Source organism: Cydia amplana, chromosome Z, assembly GCF_948474715.1.
Source record: "Cydia amplana chromosome Z, ilCydAmpl1.1, whole genome shotgun sequence".
Lineage (NCBI taxonomy): Eukaryota > Metazoa > Arthropoda > Insecta > Lepidoptera > Tortricidae > Cydia > Cydia amplana.
The window spans coordinates 31,454,362-31,474,139 of NC_086096.1; the positions used below are offsets into that span (position 1 = coordinate 31,454,362).

Consider the following 19,778-nt stretch of genomic DNA (forward strand, 5'->3'; position numbering starts at 1 on the left):
AAAGATTTTCTTAAAGAGTAAAATAATAAAGCGCCCTAAAGACTAGTACATCTGGCTGCACGTGCACGACCTCCTGTCAGACGATGTACGGCACCCGTCACTTTCTATACGACATCGCATATATATTGGTGCCGCGCCGCGCTGCGGGGCGAACGGTGCGGTGGCGCGCCATTCTATACTAGTCCTTATATGTAGGTATATATTATATTTCAATATAATGACAAGTGTGTAATGTATCTCATTCAAACTATGGGCGACACAGTTGTCTCCATGACATTCATTCTGTCACTGACATCAATACAGAGACTAGAAAACATATTGTATAATAACTGCCACATCTCTCATTAAAAAAATCTATTTTGGATAGACAACAGTCGTTCGCACTACAGAATACTGGCATAGGTAAAAACCATGTCACCGAAATGTATTGTAAACAAAGATTAATGTTAGGCATTAAAGGTGTCGAGCATTACGAAGAATCCTTACGTATTGAAATATTTTTCTTAATTAAATGCAAGTATTATTACAATCTAACAATAAAACTGTAATTTACATCATGCGGTACGAAATAGTACCACTCTATTGCATTGATAAAATCTTACGAGTTTTATCATAGACGACGGCCGTCGTGAACGTCGACGTCGGACAGCGGATTAATAATTAATCGAATGCCGCAACGATGTGACACGCGCCGACGACCACGCGCGTCTTACGTAAACATACTGTGCAGCTGTGTTGCGTGTGCGTGCCTGTACGTGTGCGCGTGCCATCGCCACCAAGCCATAGAGAAATATAGTAAGACAAGAGTGCTCACTCCATACATCAGTTCAGACTATTAATTTCAGTGTCTACATCTAGCATCGAGTAGCGGAACTATCAGTACTGCTACTTGACAATAGATGTAGCACCGACCGGAAAGTCTTATGCTGTTGAGATAAGACTTTCCGGTCGGTGCTACATCTATTGTCAAGTAGCAGTACTGATAGTTCCGCTACTCGATGCTAGATGCTAATAGTCTTTTGGGTACTAAAACTGATGTATGGAGTGAGCACTCTATGTATTTTTTTCTCTATGACCAAGCGCAGAGGGGCGCGGCGACTGCTCATTCGGCGCGTGTCGCATGCGTCTAGTTTTATAATCGACGCCGTGCACTGCGGTTATTCCTTTGACCCAATACATCCCAGTTCCATAATCAAAATTTGCGTTATTAGACAAAAAAAAATTATAACACGTCTTAATTTTTAAAATAAATAAAAATATTTTATGATATCAGATGAACATGAGATTTAAGGGCCAAGATGATGTCGCCATGATTATAAATAAAAAGTTAAAAGTATACACCCTGCAAGCACATGAATTAACCATATAACTTGCGCAATTTGACGAGATCCACCACGAACGTTTCGTATACTGTTTGATGACTTTGATGAGTTAGTAAGTCGGAGCGTCTACCTCTAGAACTGGTATACCGGGTCAACGGGGAAGTGTGGGCGCGGCGCCGCCACGAAATCTAACCTGCTTCGCTGTCGCTGGTGTCGGAGGAGCTGGTGTCGGTGCTGGACGACGAGTTGGACGAGTCGGACGAGCTGGACGAGGAGGACATGCCGCCGCCGCCGCCGCCGGCCAGTGCTTCCTTTGAGCCTTCTGGACACGAACCAGACAAATGTACACATTAACATCGTAGACATAACAATTTGGGATAAATTAAATTTTCGATACAAATCCAAATAATATTTAAGTTTATTCATAGTTGTTTCCACTCATCGTATTATAAAGTAGAGATGCCACGAATATTCGGCAACTATTCGGTATTCGGCCACTTTGCCGAATATTCGGTATTCGGCCTAAAGCCCCGTCTCCATATCGCGCGGCAAGCTATCGAACATTGGCTCGCGCGGCAGCCGCGCGTAAAGGCCCGTCTCCATATTGCGCGGCAAACTATCGAACATTGGCTCGCGAGGCAGCCGCGCGCAATGGATACCGGGTTGGTCGCGAGCCAACCCGGTATCCATTGCGCGCGGCTGCCTCGCGAGCCAATGTTCGATAGTTTGCCGCGCAATATGGAGACAGGCCTTTATGGATACCGGGCTGCCCCGCGAGCGAGTGAGTTGGCTCGCGAGCCAGCCCGGTATCCATTGCGCGCGGCTGCCGCGCGAGCCAATGTTCGATAGCATGCCGCGCGATATGGAGACGCGGCTTAATGTTGCCTACTATTCGGCCGAATACCGAATATCTGTTGCACCTACTTAAAAAGAAAAATTGCAGAATAAAAATAACCAAATACTAAGTACGTATATTTAGAATGTGTTCTTAGAAGGTTGTTAAATACGAAGACCCTTTTTTGAGCATTTGTTGATTAAAAAACATTTTATTTTTATCATGAGTCTGATTTGTTTGACTCTATTCTTTAATTCTGTTCAACAAAAATATATCTTAGCTAACGTCATCTAACGTTGAGCTTTGTTGGCGATCAGTTTTCATAATAATTGTGACTCAAAATGATCGCATGTCATGCCGAATATTCGGTCACCGAATATTCGGTATTCGGCCGAGAGAGGGGCCGATTATTCGGTATTCGGCCAAAACCACTATTTGGGGCATCTCTATTATAAAGCTAAAGTTGTCACTTTGGATTGTCATCCAGAACCAGCAGTGGTGCTTATGTTAACTGGATGTTTAAGACAAAAAGGAACAAATCTGTTGTGTGTGGTGTGCGTTTTTGGGTTCCGTAGCCATATGGCAAAAAACGGAACCCTTATGGATTCGTCATGTCTGTCTGTCTGTCTGAGCCTCTTTTTTCCAAAAATATAAGAACTATACTGTTGAAACTCGATGTGATGTGAAGTAGATGTATTCTGTGAACCACATTATGATTTTAACACAATAATAGAAAAAAAAACAATAAATTTTGGGGGTTCCCCATACTTAGAACTGAATCTCAAAATTTTTTTTTTTCATCAAACCCATACGTGTGGGGTATCTATGGATAGGTCTTCAAAAATGATATCGAGGTTTCTAATATCATTTTTTTTTAAATGAATAGTTTGCGCGAGAGACACTTCCAAAGTGGTAAAATGTGTGTCCCCCCCCCCCCCCTGTAACTTCTAAAATAAGAGAATGATAAAACTAAAAAAATTATATGATGTACATTACCATGCAAACTTCCACCGAAAATTGGTTTAAACGATATCTAGTAAGTAGTTTTTTTTAATACGTCATAAATCGCCTCAATGCGGAACCCTTCATGGGCGAGTCCGACTCGCACTTGGCCGCTTTTTTAAAGATGACTATGCATTAATAATAACATGACAAGATGTGTTCTATATATCTATAAGAACTCCTACCTTTTTTCACTTGTTGCTTCTTAGTAGTTCCTAATTGTCCAGATACATCTTGCAGTCGTTTTTCTAACTCCTGTTTCTTTTCCGCCATTTGTTCATCTTTAGATTTACCGGAGACTTTACGATCTGAAAAAAGATGCTCTTTATTTTATCTTCAATGTTATATGAACGACTTACTATAGTTACTATATATGTATTAAATCATGGTACCAGGAATCTTACATTTTATTAAATAAATGTTATGTCAAACTGTACAGTCAGCATCAAATAGATAGTGGCGGCTAAAGCGGCCAAATGTATCGGGGACACTTCTGGATATCCGTAGTAACAACCTGTGATCCGCTATATTTGGCCACTTTGACCGTCTTAATCTATTTGATGCTGAATGTACAGTGTACCTTGTCATAACATTTGCAGAAGCACGGGAGTACTCAATAATTAAATTTGGATTCTAATTTGTCTATTCTGTTCCCGAATGTTAAGGACAAAGATGTAATCAAACTCCAAAAATAATGGCATAGACCAAAACTAAGTCGAGAGTGGTTTCTGCCGCCACAAATCAAAGCCAGGAGTTAGTTCCTAAGTTTCGGGAGCAGGCTTGACAAATGTTTGTATTCTGTGACTGTGTGACAGATATGCATCTTCCAAGTGCAGAACAAGTGGGTGCAACCTCCTATTGTGAGAAAATAAATGGAATGTTATGTAAATAGAATGTTAAATAGTTTAGAGGAATTAATAATAAATAAAGGTAATTACTATATCATGCGGTAAACTCCATTGCTAATAACTGTATCTGTTACACAAAATGAAGCACGTTTATACTAATATGTTATTTTTTAAATTCTATTGCCAGTTTGACCAATTGTAATAATGTAATCAAATAATACTATTTTATTAGCAAGAGATGTTAAATAAAGTTACTAAGAAACGCTAAAAACGTGGTTAGCAATCAGTCAGGTAATTAAAAATTAATCAACTATACACTACAACTAAAATAAAAAGGATTAAATAAAAAAAGTCACACCAACATTATTTTCCTATATAAACAACTAGATATAAAAATGTAGAAGTTGAAAAATAAAAACAACATTAAGACAGAAAACACTGAAATACAACAACAGTAATACGACATGGAATGGTTTAAGGTAGGTATATTAAGTGACATAGGTAAACAATGTCGGCTTGACTCACAATGCGGCTTACGTGTCTTTTTTCGAAGACATGAGGCTACATAATTTTCGAGCTCTCGGAGCGTAGATGGCTTGAGGGTCTCGAAATCTATCTCGATCTCGTCCGGGTTAGAGTCACGTAACGAAGGCTCCCGGCTCTGTATTATGTGCACCACTTTGCCCAGTTTATCGCCTGTGAAAACGTAATACCTATATCAATAATGTTTATACAGTAATTAATAGTAAGTACTAAAGTTAGTTTCGGGGGCTTTTAAAAACGTTGAGTGTGATGTGTAAACAAAGAGCAGTAACACTTATTTCCATTAAAAAATAATGTGTACAAATGGCTGTGATAGTATAGAGGACGTGCGTACCGGGCAGCTTGTTGATATCGAGCGACAGCTGCCGCTTCTCGTCGTAGGACATGGGCTTGGCGACGTCCTCGTCGTCGGTGTCGGCGTGCGGCGGCGCGTGCGCCGCGGGCGCGGTGCTGGGCGCCGAATTCTTCTTCTTGCCCGGCGCAGACGCCCGAGATCCGGCCTTGCCGCCGCCGCCGCCGCCTCCGCGCTTGCTGCCGCCTTTGCCGCGTGCGCTCCCTGTGCCTGTTACACCAACTGCTTTCCTATACACTGTTTTCTAGGGCAACTACTGGTGGTATATTGTTACTTAGCGAAATAAATTTGTATTCACACAAGCATAGTCGTAAGACATGTATTACAAATGTTTTACCTATATTCTCTGCAATATTATTAGCCTTGGCGCCATAGCCCGCTACTGCATTCGCCTTCGGCATTGCACTGTTGACCATTTGCTTCTTTGATGATTTATCTTTAACCTTCTTTTTCGCTTTCTTCTTGGTATTGGACTCTTCCACTAACTTTCTCATTTTCTCCTGCAACGCGAGCAACTCTTTCTCTAGGAGCTTTACTTTATTATTCCTTTCTTCTTCAGAGTCATCTGAATCGGAATCTGATTCCGAACCAGACTCGGAACTGGATGCAGAGCTTCCTTTATCCATGTGAGGAACTCCCACATGTATGGGCTCATCGGGAATTTTAGCATATCTGTAAGAAAGTTTCAGCTTTATCTTGTAATTGTAACAAACATAGACTTGTAGGCAAAAGACTGCTTGACAACTATAAAATCACAATAATGTCAAGATCATCACATATTCTGATGCTTTTATTTTCTTACACGAGTGGGTCACCTCTATGGATAGGATCTTGCAAATGCTTACCTCATCTCAAAGACATCTTGTAGTTTTCTTGCCATCGCCACAACATCGTGGTCTGGGGGGTTGTACTTGTAGCAGTTTGTGAATATTAAACGAACATCAGCTGCAAATTCTGCAGCAGTTTTATACGCTCTGTTGTCCATCTTCTGTTTCACGGTCCCGAGATCCATAGGCTTCTTAATTATATCAAAATAGTCATGGAGTCCAAGTAATTCGGCATCCACAGGTTTGTAAAATGGCCAGGCATAGCCCTGTAAACAAATGTTCCCATTTAGTTGAGGCTGTGCTTTATGGAGGCGAAGATCCTGGCAGGTAAAATGATAATCAGAAACTTACCGAATGCTTTTTAGAGAAGAGCTCTTTTAAAATTTCATTGCAACTTTTGAGAGCATCGGATAGTTTTTCCTTGCCCTTTGCGAGTTGCGGGGTCAGAGCGGCGTGGTGCGAGGCGCCCGGCCCGCCGACGCCGGGCGACAGCGCGCCCATCTTGAATGAGTCTTCGCCTGTCCTGCCAGCCTGTGCAACACCCACTTTGTTAATACGAGGAATATTCTGCTTCAATAGTGTATCACTACAAACACCGGGAAATAGGGTATTGCCGGCCGAGTGATATTACAATTTTATGATCACAAGGCCGGTAGATCCTAACTCGGCCGAGGTATGCATATCCTTTTCTCAAAAAATGTGCGGAAATATAAACTAAAAACCAATAATTACTTAAAAGATCAATATTTAATTAAATTTGCAGCCTATTATGGCGAACGTAATGACAATATTTCTACGCATATTCGAGGAAATTAAATTACTAATATACGTACAACCAGGATTTTGCTTTGAAGAATTTAATAAGTTGTTCAAACACGCAGTGCAGTAGTATCAACTCAGAGAATTAATAATAGTGTGTTTATGATTTTCAGAGTGAGTCGAATGAATGGTTAAAATACCAATATCTAAATTATATGCCCAGTTTACAAATAGTGCCTTCAAGTATATTTTATTAAAATATTTATTTTTTTCAGACCTGCAATATGCAACGCAGTCATTTGTTGTTACAACTATTGCCTTGATATGAGATTAAAACCAATTATTGGACGGGTGCTAGTTTTATCCTATAGTAATCAACGCTCATCGACAAAATTTAACGAATATATAAACTTTACGACTGTACAAATAGTTGTTGATTGGGTTAATTGTCTTCGAAATTGGCTAAATTTGGGTTTCAAGATTTAACTAATCATACATACATGTTGATAAAGTATTGCGATTCAAGCAACCGAGATCTACAAGCCAATAACAATCGAGTAAGATACGCAGAGACCGCTTACTTTGCGTACAATCCCTGCTAATATTATAAATGCGAGAGTAACTCTGTCTGTTACCTCCTCTCTGTTAAACCGCTGAACCGATTTAAATGAAATTTGGTATGGAGATAGTTTAAGGCCCGAGGATTGTCTTTATCAATTCGTCATCATCATCTCACACAGACGAAGTTGCGGGTGGATGCTAGTCCACTGTAAGCGCCCTAAAATTTAGGTATATGCCCGCGAAACAACAATATTGTAGAACAGAAGAATGATTAGAGTCTAATCCAAAATCATCTAATTATTAGATGATTTTGGCCTGTTGTTTGTCATTTGGGTCTCTCGTAATTATAAACACACTAAGCGTATGTATTAATAGATCTTATTAAAAATACAGCATCTGAATATTAATGCCACAATTGTTAACAAATAACAGGTAAACGATAGTCTGCAAGTTCTGCAACGTGTTAATTCCATGCAGGGACGGTTTAGGGCAGGTTAAGTCGAAGCGTAGCGCAGAGCATTGTGCGGGCGGACAAATATGGATGCATGCAAATATTGTTCGCTCTGCATGGGATGCCTATAAACAGCTTAATATTGTGAAGGTGCTACACCGCTGGACGCCAAGCGAGAATCTCCGCGTACACATTAATGCGACACAATAATATCTTTATTTTAGTATAACTTTCTGGTTTGCCAATAAACCGATATTAGTTAAGCGAAATTGCATCGCAAAAAAACTAGAACGCGTACATTTTCGCAGGTTTCGATTTATGACCATAAGGTAAATAAAAAACTGAAAATTTATGCATATTACCTACAGGTAAATTTATAAATTTAGTTTCTCAGGGAATATATTCTTGATTTTGGATTAATTTTAATTGGTATACAAATAAAAGAAATTCGCACGTTTTACTAAAATTAGCATAGCACATTTTGTTGTATACCAGAAATCAAAGTATGGGGTTCAAATTAACCGCATGGCAGCTCATTTACATTTAGATCTAATATCTCAATGAAAAAAATATTTTTGCTACATTTAATTTGGTGTTATCCGAATTAACAGTGATTTAAACTGCATGTCACAATGTATGTGTAAAAATTGTGCAAATCCATTTCGCTTAGCAATGTCAAAGTCAAATGTAGTTCAAGTAATATGTTGTGAATATGAAAATAATAGCATGCAAAACAATCTTTATACAGGTTATTTAATTTCACATCGCACAGCAATAGGTCTAGGTTGTAAATAGAAATAAATTCATGCATGATCGTAGTCCATTTCTCGTCTATATCTCACGAAGCCACCTTATAATAATATGCGGGACTGTCAAGTATAAACAAGAAATAATTTTCATCATTGGATTGTGAAATAGACGAGATTTGGAAACGTCAAACAAGTATGCGGCGCTAGTACAACTGACCGCCGTTTCGCACGTCACCGCCGCTCTCTCGTACCATCACCCACACTGTTAACTGACTGTTCGTAAACCTTATTACAAAAGGCATAAGGTCCACCGATAGATAGTTAAGAGTGTTGTTGTTTGTACTACGCAAAATAGTACAGGATGGTAGTATTTCTCACCTGACAAGGAGTCGCGCGGTCCGTTGTGCTAGCTCCGCTGGGGTTATAAAAGAAATGTCTACATGCATGACACATTGATTTAAAAGCCACATTATTATGTAGGTTTTTAATAAACTTGTACCTTTTTCTGGCGTCCACTCTCTCTTCTGGTGGATATTTTGGCAGGTTTAGCACCACTTTGCTGATCTATGGTCGGAGTAGTGTATCCTCCTTCAAAGGAACTGCCCATAGGTGTAGTGGTGTCAGCCTTTCTCTTAACGCCTTTTTTAACCTGATGAAGTCAGTTTATATTTGTTAATAAAATAAATTTTAGCAACTTCAATTTTTCGACAGTATTCCTAATTTCCTATTTGTGACTGGGTTGTTTTACGCACGGTTGTTTTACAATGGTACTCAGATATCGTAATAATTGTAGCAATTTCGATGCAGCATCGTTGCGCTCTAATCTGTACATCCAATTCCAGCTGAAATTCAAGTACGCCGGACCTAAATTGCTACAAAATGTACCTACGATGTCTGGTGAAGTTTTATTGTAAAGTATAATTCTTTTAATTTAAAATAAAACACAATATACATACCTTAGCCGGTTGAGTCTGCGAGAGGGCAACCGACGATATAGTTGAAACGGGCGTGGCAGCAGCCTGCGCTACGTGGAAACTTGACTGTTGAGTGGCCACCTGAACGAAAGAGTTGTTATTATTAAACAACATGTTTCAGGGATATGCCTTACTAAGGTATGTAAGAGTTATATTTAGACAGAAAATGCAAGTCTTCTTTTATAGGTCTAACATTTAGACAGGGGCAGGGGTCGCACACCAGAAAGATGAGTGAACGACTTAAGGCGACTCGAGAGGCACAACTGGTCCCAAGACAAGATTGAATGCTGAAATCCATACATAGATAGGTAGAATCTCACTAATCGTCCGAATTAATTATGGATGTAGTAAATAATAGACGACAAGTACAATATTGGTGTATTGTTAGTCGTAGAGAGCACGCACCTGTTGCGGGAGACCGGTGTGCGTGGCGGGCGGCGTGACGGAGGGCGTGGCGAGCGTGAGCGCGGGCGTGGTGGTGGTGTTGGTGGAGCCCACGAGCGCGGGGTGCGGCGGCGCCGGCATGGTCTTCACGGCGGCCCCGCGCGCCCCGCCGCCGCCGCCGCCGCCGCCGCCGCTCGCGCTCGCACTGCCGCCGCTGCTGCCAACGGTTGTCCGCTTCTTCACGCCGCCTTTCCCACCTTTCGAAGGTACTTCTATTTCCTTTTCCTCTTTGTCCATTTGAGCTATCTGTATAACAATAATAGTCGTTAACACGTCGTCTAAAAGCCAAAATGTATCCTATAAATTAAATCAACAATGATTTTGTATTATCGCTTACTCGATTCAGAAACAGTTTCTCTAGAGTTTGCGCCATGACCACCACATCCTCGCCAGGTTTGTTGTAGACGTAGCAGTTGGTGAACATGGTATTGAAGTCTTGGATGCATTCTTGAGCAGAATAGTAATAATTTGACTCGAGCCGCTTTTTGATGGTGCCCAAGTCCATAGGCTTCTTTATGATTTTGTGGTAATCCTGAAAATTGAGGATGTTAATTATTTTTTCTTGTATTATTACCATTACAAAAACAAATTAAATGTTATCATTACAAAAGCATGTAGAATATGAAAATCTCGAGGGCTTACCGGCAGGTTTAATTCCTTAGCATCCACCGGCTGATGAAAAGGCCAGGCAAATTGATGTTTCCATACTGCCTTCATAACATTTTTCTGCAGGAATTGTAGTTGATTAGTTATCCGTCCCTGCCTGCGCGCAGGCTCGTCAGGCGGAGCGCCATTGATTGGTTCCGCAGTTGGCTGCAAATAATGTTACCATGTTACTTTTATTCATAGCATCAAACTAAATATTTAATAACATGTTCTTGATATACTTATCAAAAAAGTGTAAGCATAGAAAAGATTTTACTTACAGTGCTCGTCGTCGCTAGTGGATCTACAGCCTGCTGCATTGTGCTGGAATCTGCTATCTACCTGCCAAAATTACAATTGCTGTAAATCTTTATATTAAGAGTTTACACGTGTTATTATATGGTTCAATTAATTTAAATGAACCAACAACAAAAACTCTCACCTCAATTGCAACTAGAGGCTCCTCCAATCTCTGACTTAGAGGCATTAGCTATTTCCTCCAGTAACGTAAAACCATTCTATCAAAATAAATTAAATGTGGTGCTTCAGCACCAGTAGGCAGGTCATCCCATTAATCAATAAAATTCAATCATACCTGAAAACAAACCATAAATACATGTAGTATTAAAATTTGTAAGTAGCCTTCTTTCACAAGTAAACATATGAATATTACTCGTACCTGGCACAAAACAGTAGTGCCTGCTGATGTTCCTCCAAGACTAAGATTTCTCCAAATCTGTAACAATGAACAGTTAATAATTAATATTCTGCGATTTAATAAAAAAAGCTAAACATTTAAATAAAACTAACGATTTTTAAAGAAATCGTCTTTACAGTTTAATAACCCTTTCACCAGTTTTCTATGAGATAGTGAAAATAAACTACTTATCACATGATTACATTAACAGCATTACATGACAACTATTATCATTCTTAACATTCGACAACTTAAACTTCCTTGGCATTGAAAGGGTTAACAAGCCTTGTGATCAAATTCTTAGACCACTTAACCCTTAAGTCCATAGCGGCAACATTCTTGCTATCATACTTAAAACAAAAACGCATCTCTAAAATAAGAATTACGGTTCGAAATCGAATGACTACCTAGTTGGTTACTAAGTTCCGTTACCAGAGTTTTCACGGAATAAAAGGAAATAGGTAGCGATTTTTAATTATTCGTGTATACAATTGTAAAGCTAATTTATTAATGATAAGCTTACAATACAACCTAATAAACATAGTTGTTCTGGTTTTGCAGAATTCCTTATAGAACTCGCAAAACTGGCGTAAAAAAAACCGTCAAAAGTACGCTCCCTGTTCGTGTCGTTTTTACATGCTATTTATTTCTAATCATATTAAGAATGTATCAGCTTTGCACAATTCGATAGCTTGATTATTCATCTTTAATTTAACATATAGTTTACGTGGGTTTCTTTGATTAAACACATAGTCTACAGAGTTTTCCAAGCCTGCCTCCTGCACAATTGTCTAAATCTATACGTTTTCGTGCGAAACTGAAAAATATACAATGTTTGGTGGGGAATATCTTATGGTATAAACTAGTAAAAGTATAAACGGTCATCACAAAATTTACGGTAACTTAGAGGTCTCATTAAAATAAGCAATTGAATCTTCTGGCAAAGTTGCAAGATTGCATTAGACACACTTCTGTAAAGTATAATTTTCATAAATTGACCGCGTGTTTACGCCTTCACGTAATCTGGAGCTTTCCAAGGATTCCCATGAATTCTCTAACTGAATTTTATATTATTATATCATGTTTTAATCGTTATAAAATAAGCTATCAAACTGTGCCTAATTTTGTTATTTTAAGCTTTATTTTATATTTAATGACTTGGCAACCTTGTAACAGAACTTAGTAACCGACTAGGTAGAAAAGAATGTCTAATGGTTTAAGGGTTAACTAAGGCCAGTTCAACTCATTTCCTCAAACACTGTACCTGAACATGACAAGATACCCAAAAGTAAAGTCCATTAATGAAAAACTTTGGAATCCATGTATCAAATATTGAACTTCTGAAGTAAATTCTTCTTGTGTCAGGGAATGAGTTCATACAAGAATATGCATAGGCATAATTGTTTTAATTCAGCCACAATTAGCTTTATTTTATTAATTAACATACATATTTTGAGTCATCAAAATGCACACATGGGACATTTCATTTTAGCTGATATTGGCATGATATTGCATGCATATGTTCATAAATTAGAGTTATTACTGGTTATTTGTGAAATGTTTTATGTGTATACACTTGTTATACACTGTGTATAATATACAAGTTTTTTTTTGCATTAGAAATAAAAGGTAAACAATCTTGACGTGTCTTTTTAATAAAAATATTGAAAAACGATTTAACAAATTAGTTTTTCTACTCCCGTACTTTTATTTGTCGTTTAAAGGGTCGTGCATACACCTTTAAACCCTTATCTTATAGTTTTCTAGACAAGTCTTTAGTCTATTCCCCAAAAAAGTATTTGTGCATACACGCAGTATCTTTTTGGCACTTTTACGATACTTCGTGTAATCACCACTTAAAAAATATTGTATGAAATACATTGTTGCCAACCTAATTTTAATTGTCATCTTTGACAGATGAGTGAACCATAGACATGTTTTTTTTATTTCATTCATTCTTTTCCCGCCCGTACCCTCCATTCTTTGCTACTTCTTGAATGAAAAATATTTATTAAAATTACAATTTCAAAGTGCTTGGTCGTAGAAAAAGTATTGTATGCAACGTTGTTTAATTGAGTCAAAAAATACTCGTGGCGTCTTTATTAACAATTTTCGGCTTCGCCTCAAATTGTTACTCACGCCACTCGCCTTTTTTGACCTCTCTTAAACAACGGTTGCATAAAATACTATTATATTACTTATGAAAGCAAAATAATGTAAAAGATCGTATATGATTTATAATTCTAACATATTTCCTGTGACTTATTTTTCAATGGTGATTTTTAATAATAATGACATGTCAAGATCGATTACCTTCTTTCCAAATGTTTAAAATAAATCTAAGACAGATTTCTTGTGTGTGACTATAAATATCTTCAAACTATTACTTTTTAAAAAGAGAAGTAAAAGTATTATTGTTTGTTATAAGAGTTGTACTGGCACTTTTGCTAGCCCCATTGTCTAGTAGTACTACCATGGTCTAAAAAACACTACCAAGTGTCTCATAATAGGAGGCCAATAAGAGAAGATACTTAACAGTAGTGTATTAAATGGTGTCAGCTCAATCTGAAAATGTCTTTTTCATATTTTATACTCCATTTTCTTGACATCTTAGTGTTCAGGGTGATTTCTTTTCAGGTACATGGCTTAGACATTACCTATTAAAAACTTGAATCTTAAGTAAAGCAGTTCTCCAAATGCTGTTGATTTCATTTAGAATTAGTGTACATTAGAGCTCTCAATTATCTGGATATTTTCCAGATACACAGAATATTTTTATATACGAAAGTATGTATTTATATACCCAATTAACTATTTCCATATTACATAGGTACTTATTGTTTAATAATAAAAAAGAGTTCATTGTAACTAGTGTCAGATAAAGTAGTAGTGGCAGGAAACAAGAGTGAGATTTCAAGTGAAATTTGAGAGCCAACAGGAGCTGAGATTTAAATATTTTAGGTAAATATACCTGTCTCGCTAACGGAAGCGGCTCCTAAAACTAGTGCGATAAGGACAAGGCGAAAAATCCTGCGTAAAAATCCCAAAAATCGAGGTTTCATACTCGACTGTTTCCTCCCCCAAAACTTAACCAATCGTAACCAAATTTGGAAATCTAAATGATTATGACATTATCTGTGTCGGACCGTTTTGCTTTTTTGGCTAATTGATATAAGTTTTGAATAGCGCGCCTCTCATTGCGGCATAGTCAATTAGGCCATTTTTGAAGGGCTCTAGCGCCTTAAAAAACAAAAATATCAAAAAAATCAAAACGGTCCGACACAGATATTGACAATATTAATCTGTGTTGAAAAAATCATTGCTCTAGCTTCAAAACCCACGGAGGAAACAGTCGAGTACGTTTGTATGGAGAAATGACCACTCCTGTTGGCTCTTAAAGCTGTTGTATTGAGCCTTATACAGTGTGTGGCCTACAACACGGGCGAAAAATTAAAACGTAGATTCTACTTCTCAAACAAGACAATGTTTGTTCAGCGACTTTTAAAAATAACTTGTGGTTTGCATTTTACTTTAAAATTTATTCGAACACGCAATGTATTACGAAATTGATTATGCCTGTACGGTGACAAGACTGACGGGCAATGTCAATTAGACGGATACATTATACGGATACATTGAAAATATTATTTAGTTTGTTTGAAAAAGGGACAATTTTAAGACTACATAATTTAAAAAAGTTGTAGAACAAAAGTTTTATTGTTTGAGGAGTAGAATCTACGTTTTAATTATTCGCCCGTGTCACACACTGTATATTAATAGAACAAGTTGGGTCACCAGTATTATTGGATTGAACCTGACTCTTCATATTCAAATTCATGATACAAGATAACATTACAAAATGACTAAGATAGTTCTAAAGCATCATGTTGTGGTCAAGCAAGTAGTGTGTTGAAATAACCCCACAAGTTTAATAATAAGTATCAAGTCTAGTGTGTTGTCAATAATTTGTTAGAGTCTGTGCGGAAAGAGAAGAGTTGTGGAATGTATTGGGCCCCATACATACCATGACTCTTCTCTTTCCACACAGACTCTAGTGCCATGAAGATACAATTAGGAAAAAACATTTATTAACAACCAATAATGTGTTAAATCTATAACCATAAGATAGAAAATAAAGTTCAGTTCTAATAATCCTGTTAACTTATAATAGTTATAATTTAATTTTCATGAAGATTAAACATAAGTAGTTATCACAGTCAAATCCTATTACTTTTATTTTCATTAACTGTGCACAAACACATGCAAGAGGGGCTTTACGTAAGTTTTTAACTATCAGCTCTTAAGCTCCGTCTCCACTCCGCTCTCGAGCCAGCGTGTTGGCTCGCGAGCCAACCCGGTATCCATTGCGCGCGGCTGCCGCGCGAGCCAATGTTCGATAGCTTGCCGCGCGATATGGAGACGGGACTTTACATGCAAGACAAACCGATCCATGAGTTGAACACACCACCATGCTGCAGGAAACTTCGAATCTACACATTTTGTACAGGTCATATGAAAATGTGAACCCATCCTTTTTATTTAACCATAAATAATCAATGTTAACATGATGATTAATATAATAATAAAGCAGACTAGATACCTGTGCAAGTTGTGCAACCAGAAACGAAACAGAAAACGAAAAACCCCAAATATATTGAGATAAACAAATTTGTAAATCCAACTCATTAGACCAGTCCCTATCACAACATTAAGCTGTGCTGTGATTCCTACTGTTCAATTTAGCCGGATAAACTGCTTCTGTCCCTAAAATGCGTGGAACAAACACTAGTAACCCTACAGATATTTAAGTTAACATCGTAACCAATTCATAAAACGTACATCTTCATGAGCAGTCATGACGTCATAATCTCAACGCATTACGCATGTCTGCGTAATTTTTGACTTTTGAAGTGCATACTAAAATCGGAGGAAGGTAAGAAAATTTTGAAAGTTATGAATTAACACTTATACATCAGTTAAACGGTAGGTCTTAGCTTCATAAATATAAGGCGGCAAATCATAACTTTCAAAATTTACTTCTTAACTTACGCCGACTATAGTTGATAAAACACCGGTGGGGGTGAGGTCAATCAATAATGCACCTTATCGACAGTTCCGTTGCGACAGTGGCGCCAACAACATAGACGACAGTTACTACCTAAAGAGGAGTTGAAAAAAAAAAGTAAACAACTGTCCAAATAAGTTGTTTTTTATTACATGACTAATAACTATGGCAATTTTAAGTCTCTATGGCGGTCCTCACATTGGATGTATATCCTCACATCGCTTCGGTGTGAGAGCGGGAAACCGCTATTATGCGTGCCTATAGCGGTGTCTCGCTCACACACCGAAGCCATCGTAACATTGCATTGTCGATTGTCACCAACTCGTAGGTATCCGGATAATTCCGGAATTAGACAGTAATGACTAATGACGTTTGGGTTAACGATCTTATACCTACGCTTTTATGAATTAAGTTACTTTTATTTTACCATGTATTTTTTTAAACTCCGTGATAAGGAAACTAAATGGCATTATATTTAATTGAACTTGCAAAAAATTTAATTTTAAGGAAAGTTACTTAATTTAAGCTCAAGAATGCACCCTTGACATAATGGACTTTGAAAAAAACACTGTGTACAAGTAGTTTTTTTTTTAATTCAGTAAGGGCTCATATTGGAAACTGTATTAGGTAGTATATCTAAGTTTTAATTTGGTCAATTATTTAATTACCATCAATGTAATTAAGTTAGAACCTTTTGTAATGAGGGTTCAGACCAAGCTAACTGTGTACAGACTGCAATGGCAAAGTGTAATGTTGCCACCATAATTATCAGATTCCTATGTGTGTCTAACACTTTGTTTGTTAAATTGTGAAAGTGCCAGTGCTGTACTGCATATCGTCAGGGATAGTGCAATACCGCGTAACTAACAAATGCAGTAAGGTCCAACTTCTTCGTACGTCGTTTGAATTTCGAACTCTTTCGACTTTGTCAGTTACGCGGTATTGCACTATCCCCGACGATATAACTTGTTTTTAAAATAAATAGAGTGGTAGATTAAATACAACAAATGAACATTAAAAATATGTATACAACATACACCTTCAGCAGTAATTCATTTTTGTAGTACCAAACTGTTATTTTCTTCCCAGTTGTTACTAGTTATAGATGGTCAAGCAAATCTTGTCAGTAGAAAAAGGCGCGAAATTCAAATTTTCTGAGACGATAACCCTTCGCGCCTACATTTTTCAAATTTGCCGCCTTTTTCTACTGGCAAGATCTGCTTGGCCAGCTTTATATATATGTTGGTGGTAAAAGCATAGAGTATGTAAATTTTTACCCATTTTTTATCCCAATACTGAAATAACAGTTCAATTGCCCAATCTGTCTGGTTTTTTTTTTAAATTAAAATCACAGATTGGACTGATATGTAATAGTATTTTTCAAATTGGAAGGGTACGCTCAATTCAATACAATTTTGCCACATTTGGCATTCTTAGGTTATAAATTGTATGGAGATGACATCTATCATCATACCCTTTCCAGTTTGAAAAATACTATAGTACAACTCTGTATGAATAAACTAATAATTAGTTATGAAGTTAGTATGAGAAACCTGACCTGTGACATCATAACAAATCTGCTTCCTCTAAATAAGTTTTTGCTGATTGTAAATCATTGAAAGATCATAAATAGGTTAAAACATGATTGGTTGAGCCCTTGAGATTTTTTTTAACTTCTCTTAGTAAAAAGACGGTAAGTTCCCTGATGTTACGCCCACGGAGTATGGTTTTTTTGTTTATGTACTACATGTAACCCTCTTTTATACATGGTTCGACATGCACTTGGCTGTTTTTTCTTTTTCAGTGTATTTTCGCAAATTTAATTTCATGAATGAAACAAGCCTATTAGTTTTGATGAAATTATCTGTCAATTGTTTTTAACAGAGTGGACCTAATCTATCTATCTAATCTAATACCTTTAAACGAGCAATTCTTGTTTATTTATATATTTATTTATTTATATATATATATATATATATATATATATATATATTTCGGGGATCTTGGAAACGGCTCTAACGATTTCGATGAAATTTGCTATATGAGGGTTTTCGGGGGCGAAAAATCGATCTAGCTAGGTCTTATCTCTGGGAAAACGCGCATTGCTAAGATCTTTAATTTTTCGTTTCATTCCATTGCACAAGAGAATTAGTAATTATATTTGTAAGTAGAGTCGGACCAAGCTAAGTCTGCAGCGATTTTGATAGAGCACAGACTGTGCAAGTATTATTTTAAACATGACAATTTCATACAAATTTGACTTTTAAAAGACTTGCACAGTCTGTGCTTTCAAATACCCTGCAGTTTTAACTTGGTCTAACTCTAAATTTTATTACACAATGAAATGAAATATAATAATTGGAAATCTAATACCTTTAAACAAGCAATTCTTGTATATTTATTTATATGTATACAGTGTGGAAAGATAAGTCGGGCCCTGGAGGGAAACTACCTTAAATCCTTAAGCTGGCTCATTTTACTTAAAGGAGACATTCCTTTATTTTTAAAAAGAAACAAAACTGCATTCAAAGATTTTCTAAAACTTGCTTGCCTTGCCCAGGACTCGAACCGACTAAAAATTCCAAAAAATTAACTCGCAATTTTATTCTACTAGTTGATACAGTTAATGTTAATGATAACATTTCTCCAAGAAACATTAGGTCTTAAACTCGTCTGTCATACAAAAAATCCATAGATTGTAATATTTAGTACTCAAGATTTTTTAAAGGAATAAAGGAATGTCTCCATTAAGTAAAATGAGCCAGCTTAAGGATTTAAGGTAGTTTCCCTCCAGGGCCCGACTATCTTTCCACACTGTATATATCTAACGATTTCGATGAAATTTGCTATATGGGGGTTTTCGAGGGTGATAAATAGATCTAGCTAGGTTCTATCTCTGGGAAAACGCGCATTTTTGAGTTTTTAAATGTTCTCCGAGCAAAGCTCGGTCTCCCAGATATTATGAAGTAATATGTTACAAAACTGAATCTCTCAAGCCCGATTTAAACAGTTTGAGAACTTGCATGCAATATTCAATACATTGCTAAATACCGAACATTTGCATGTAAAAATTAAGCGATTGTTAAGTTAATGCATTTTAATAATTACAGTCTTAATTCTAATTATCCAATATATTACCGCCATTTTCATTAACATGTTTATACAATATACAAACCCGCAAGAATTATATCACTAAATCTCCCGCCAACATACATCAAAGATGAAGAGATATCTAAGTAATTATTTTTGCAACATGGCATGTGTGGAAAATTTAGTAACTTGACTATCACACATCATGCATAATAAGCCATGCTACTACTAACTAGCATAACTACAAAATCCACACCACACATCCTAACCTAACCTAACATTAAAGTGCTGTAGTAATTTCCTTCTAAGCTACTTTCATACTGACAAGCGCAGAATGGACCATAGGCTTGGCTTGGGGGGAAGCAGTGAGTGACCCAAGTTACAATAAAATGACCACAATGAGTTTTGTGTCAAAACTTCAGTAACTGAAATATTTAGCAAAGCAACCTTGTAATATGACTTGTAACAAGAATAGAGAGGATCTAGAACATTCTTCAGCCCCACTTTTTAAATGGCTGAACCAAATTGATTGGAGAGAAAACATAACGGAAAAACAACAAACTTCTTACAGAGTTCACAAAATTATAATGTAATTTGGTTAAATTCGAGATTTA

The 19,778-nt window shown here is 37.1% G+C and overlaps 1 protein-coding gene across 6 annotated transcripts in view; it reads right to left on the minus strand.

Annotated features, from left to right (window-relative positions):
* The window catches only part of LOC134661088 (bromodomain-containing protein 3-like), a 32,970-nt gene that overhangs the window by 12,353 nt on the left and 839 nt on the right, over positions 1-19,778 (minus strand). The window contains exons 2-16 of one of the 6 annotated variants that reach the window (XM_063517009.1): positions 10,992-11,048; positions 10,755-10,907; positions 10,594-10,650; positions 10,310-10,480; positions 10,005-10,199; positions 9,629-9,913; positions 9,206-9,304; positions 8,749-8,898; positions 6,081-6,260; positions 5,748-5,995; positions 5,240-5,574; positions 4,885-5,112; positions 4,545-4,703; positions 3,345-3,467; positions 1,516-1,644 (exon numbers count right to left, since the gene is read on the minus strand). In XM_063517009.1, coding sequence (XP_063373079.1) covers positions 1,516-1,644; positions 3,345-3,467; positions 4,545-4,703; positions 4,885-5,112; positions 5,240-5,574; positions 5,748-5,995; positions 6,081-6,260; positions 8,749-8,898; positions 9,206-9,304; positions 9,629-9,913; positions 10,005-10,199; positions 10,310-10,480; positions 10,594-10,650; positions 10,755-10,799 — 2,404 coding nt within the window. In that variant the 5' untranslated portion in view covers positions 10,800-10,907; positions 10,992-11,048. Of the gene's footprint in view, positions 1-1,515; positions 1,645-3,344; positions 3,468-4,532; positions 4,704-4,884; positions 5,125-5,239; positions 5,575-5,747; positions 5,996-6,080; positions 6,261-8,748; positions 8,899-9,205; positions 9,305-9,628; positions 9,914-10,004; positions 10,200-10,309; positions 10,481-10,593; positions 10,655-10,754; positions 10,908-10,991; positions 11,049-19,778 lie in introns of all 6 variants that reach the window. The other 5 variants (XM_063517008.1, XM_063517007.1, XM_063517006.1 and 2 more) reach the window with 5 other exon arrangements.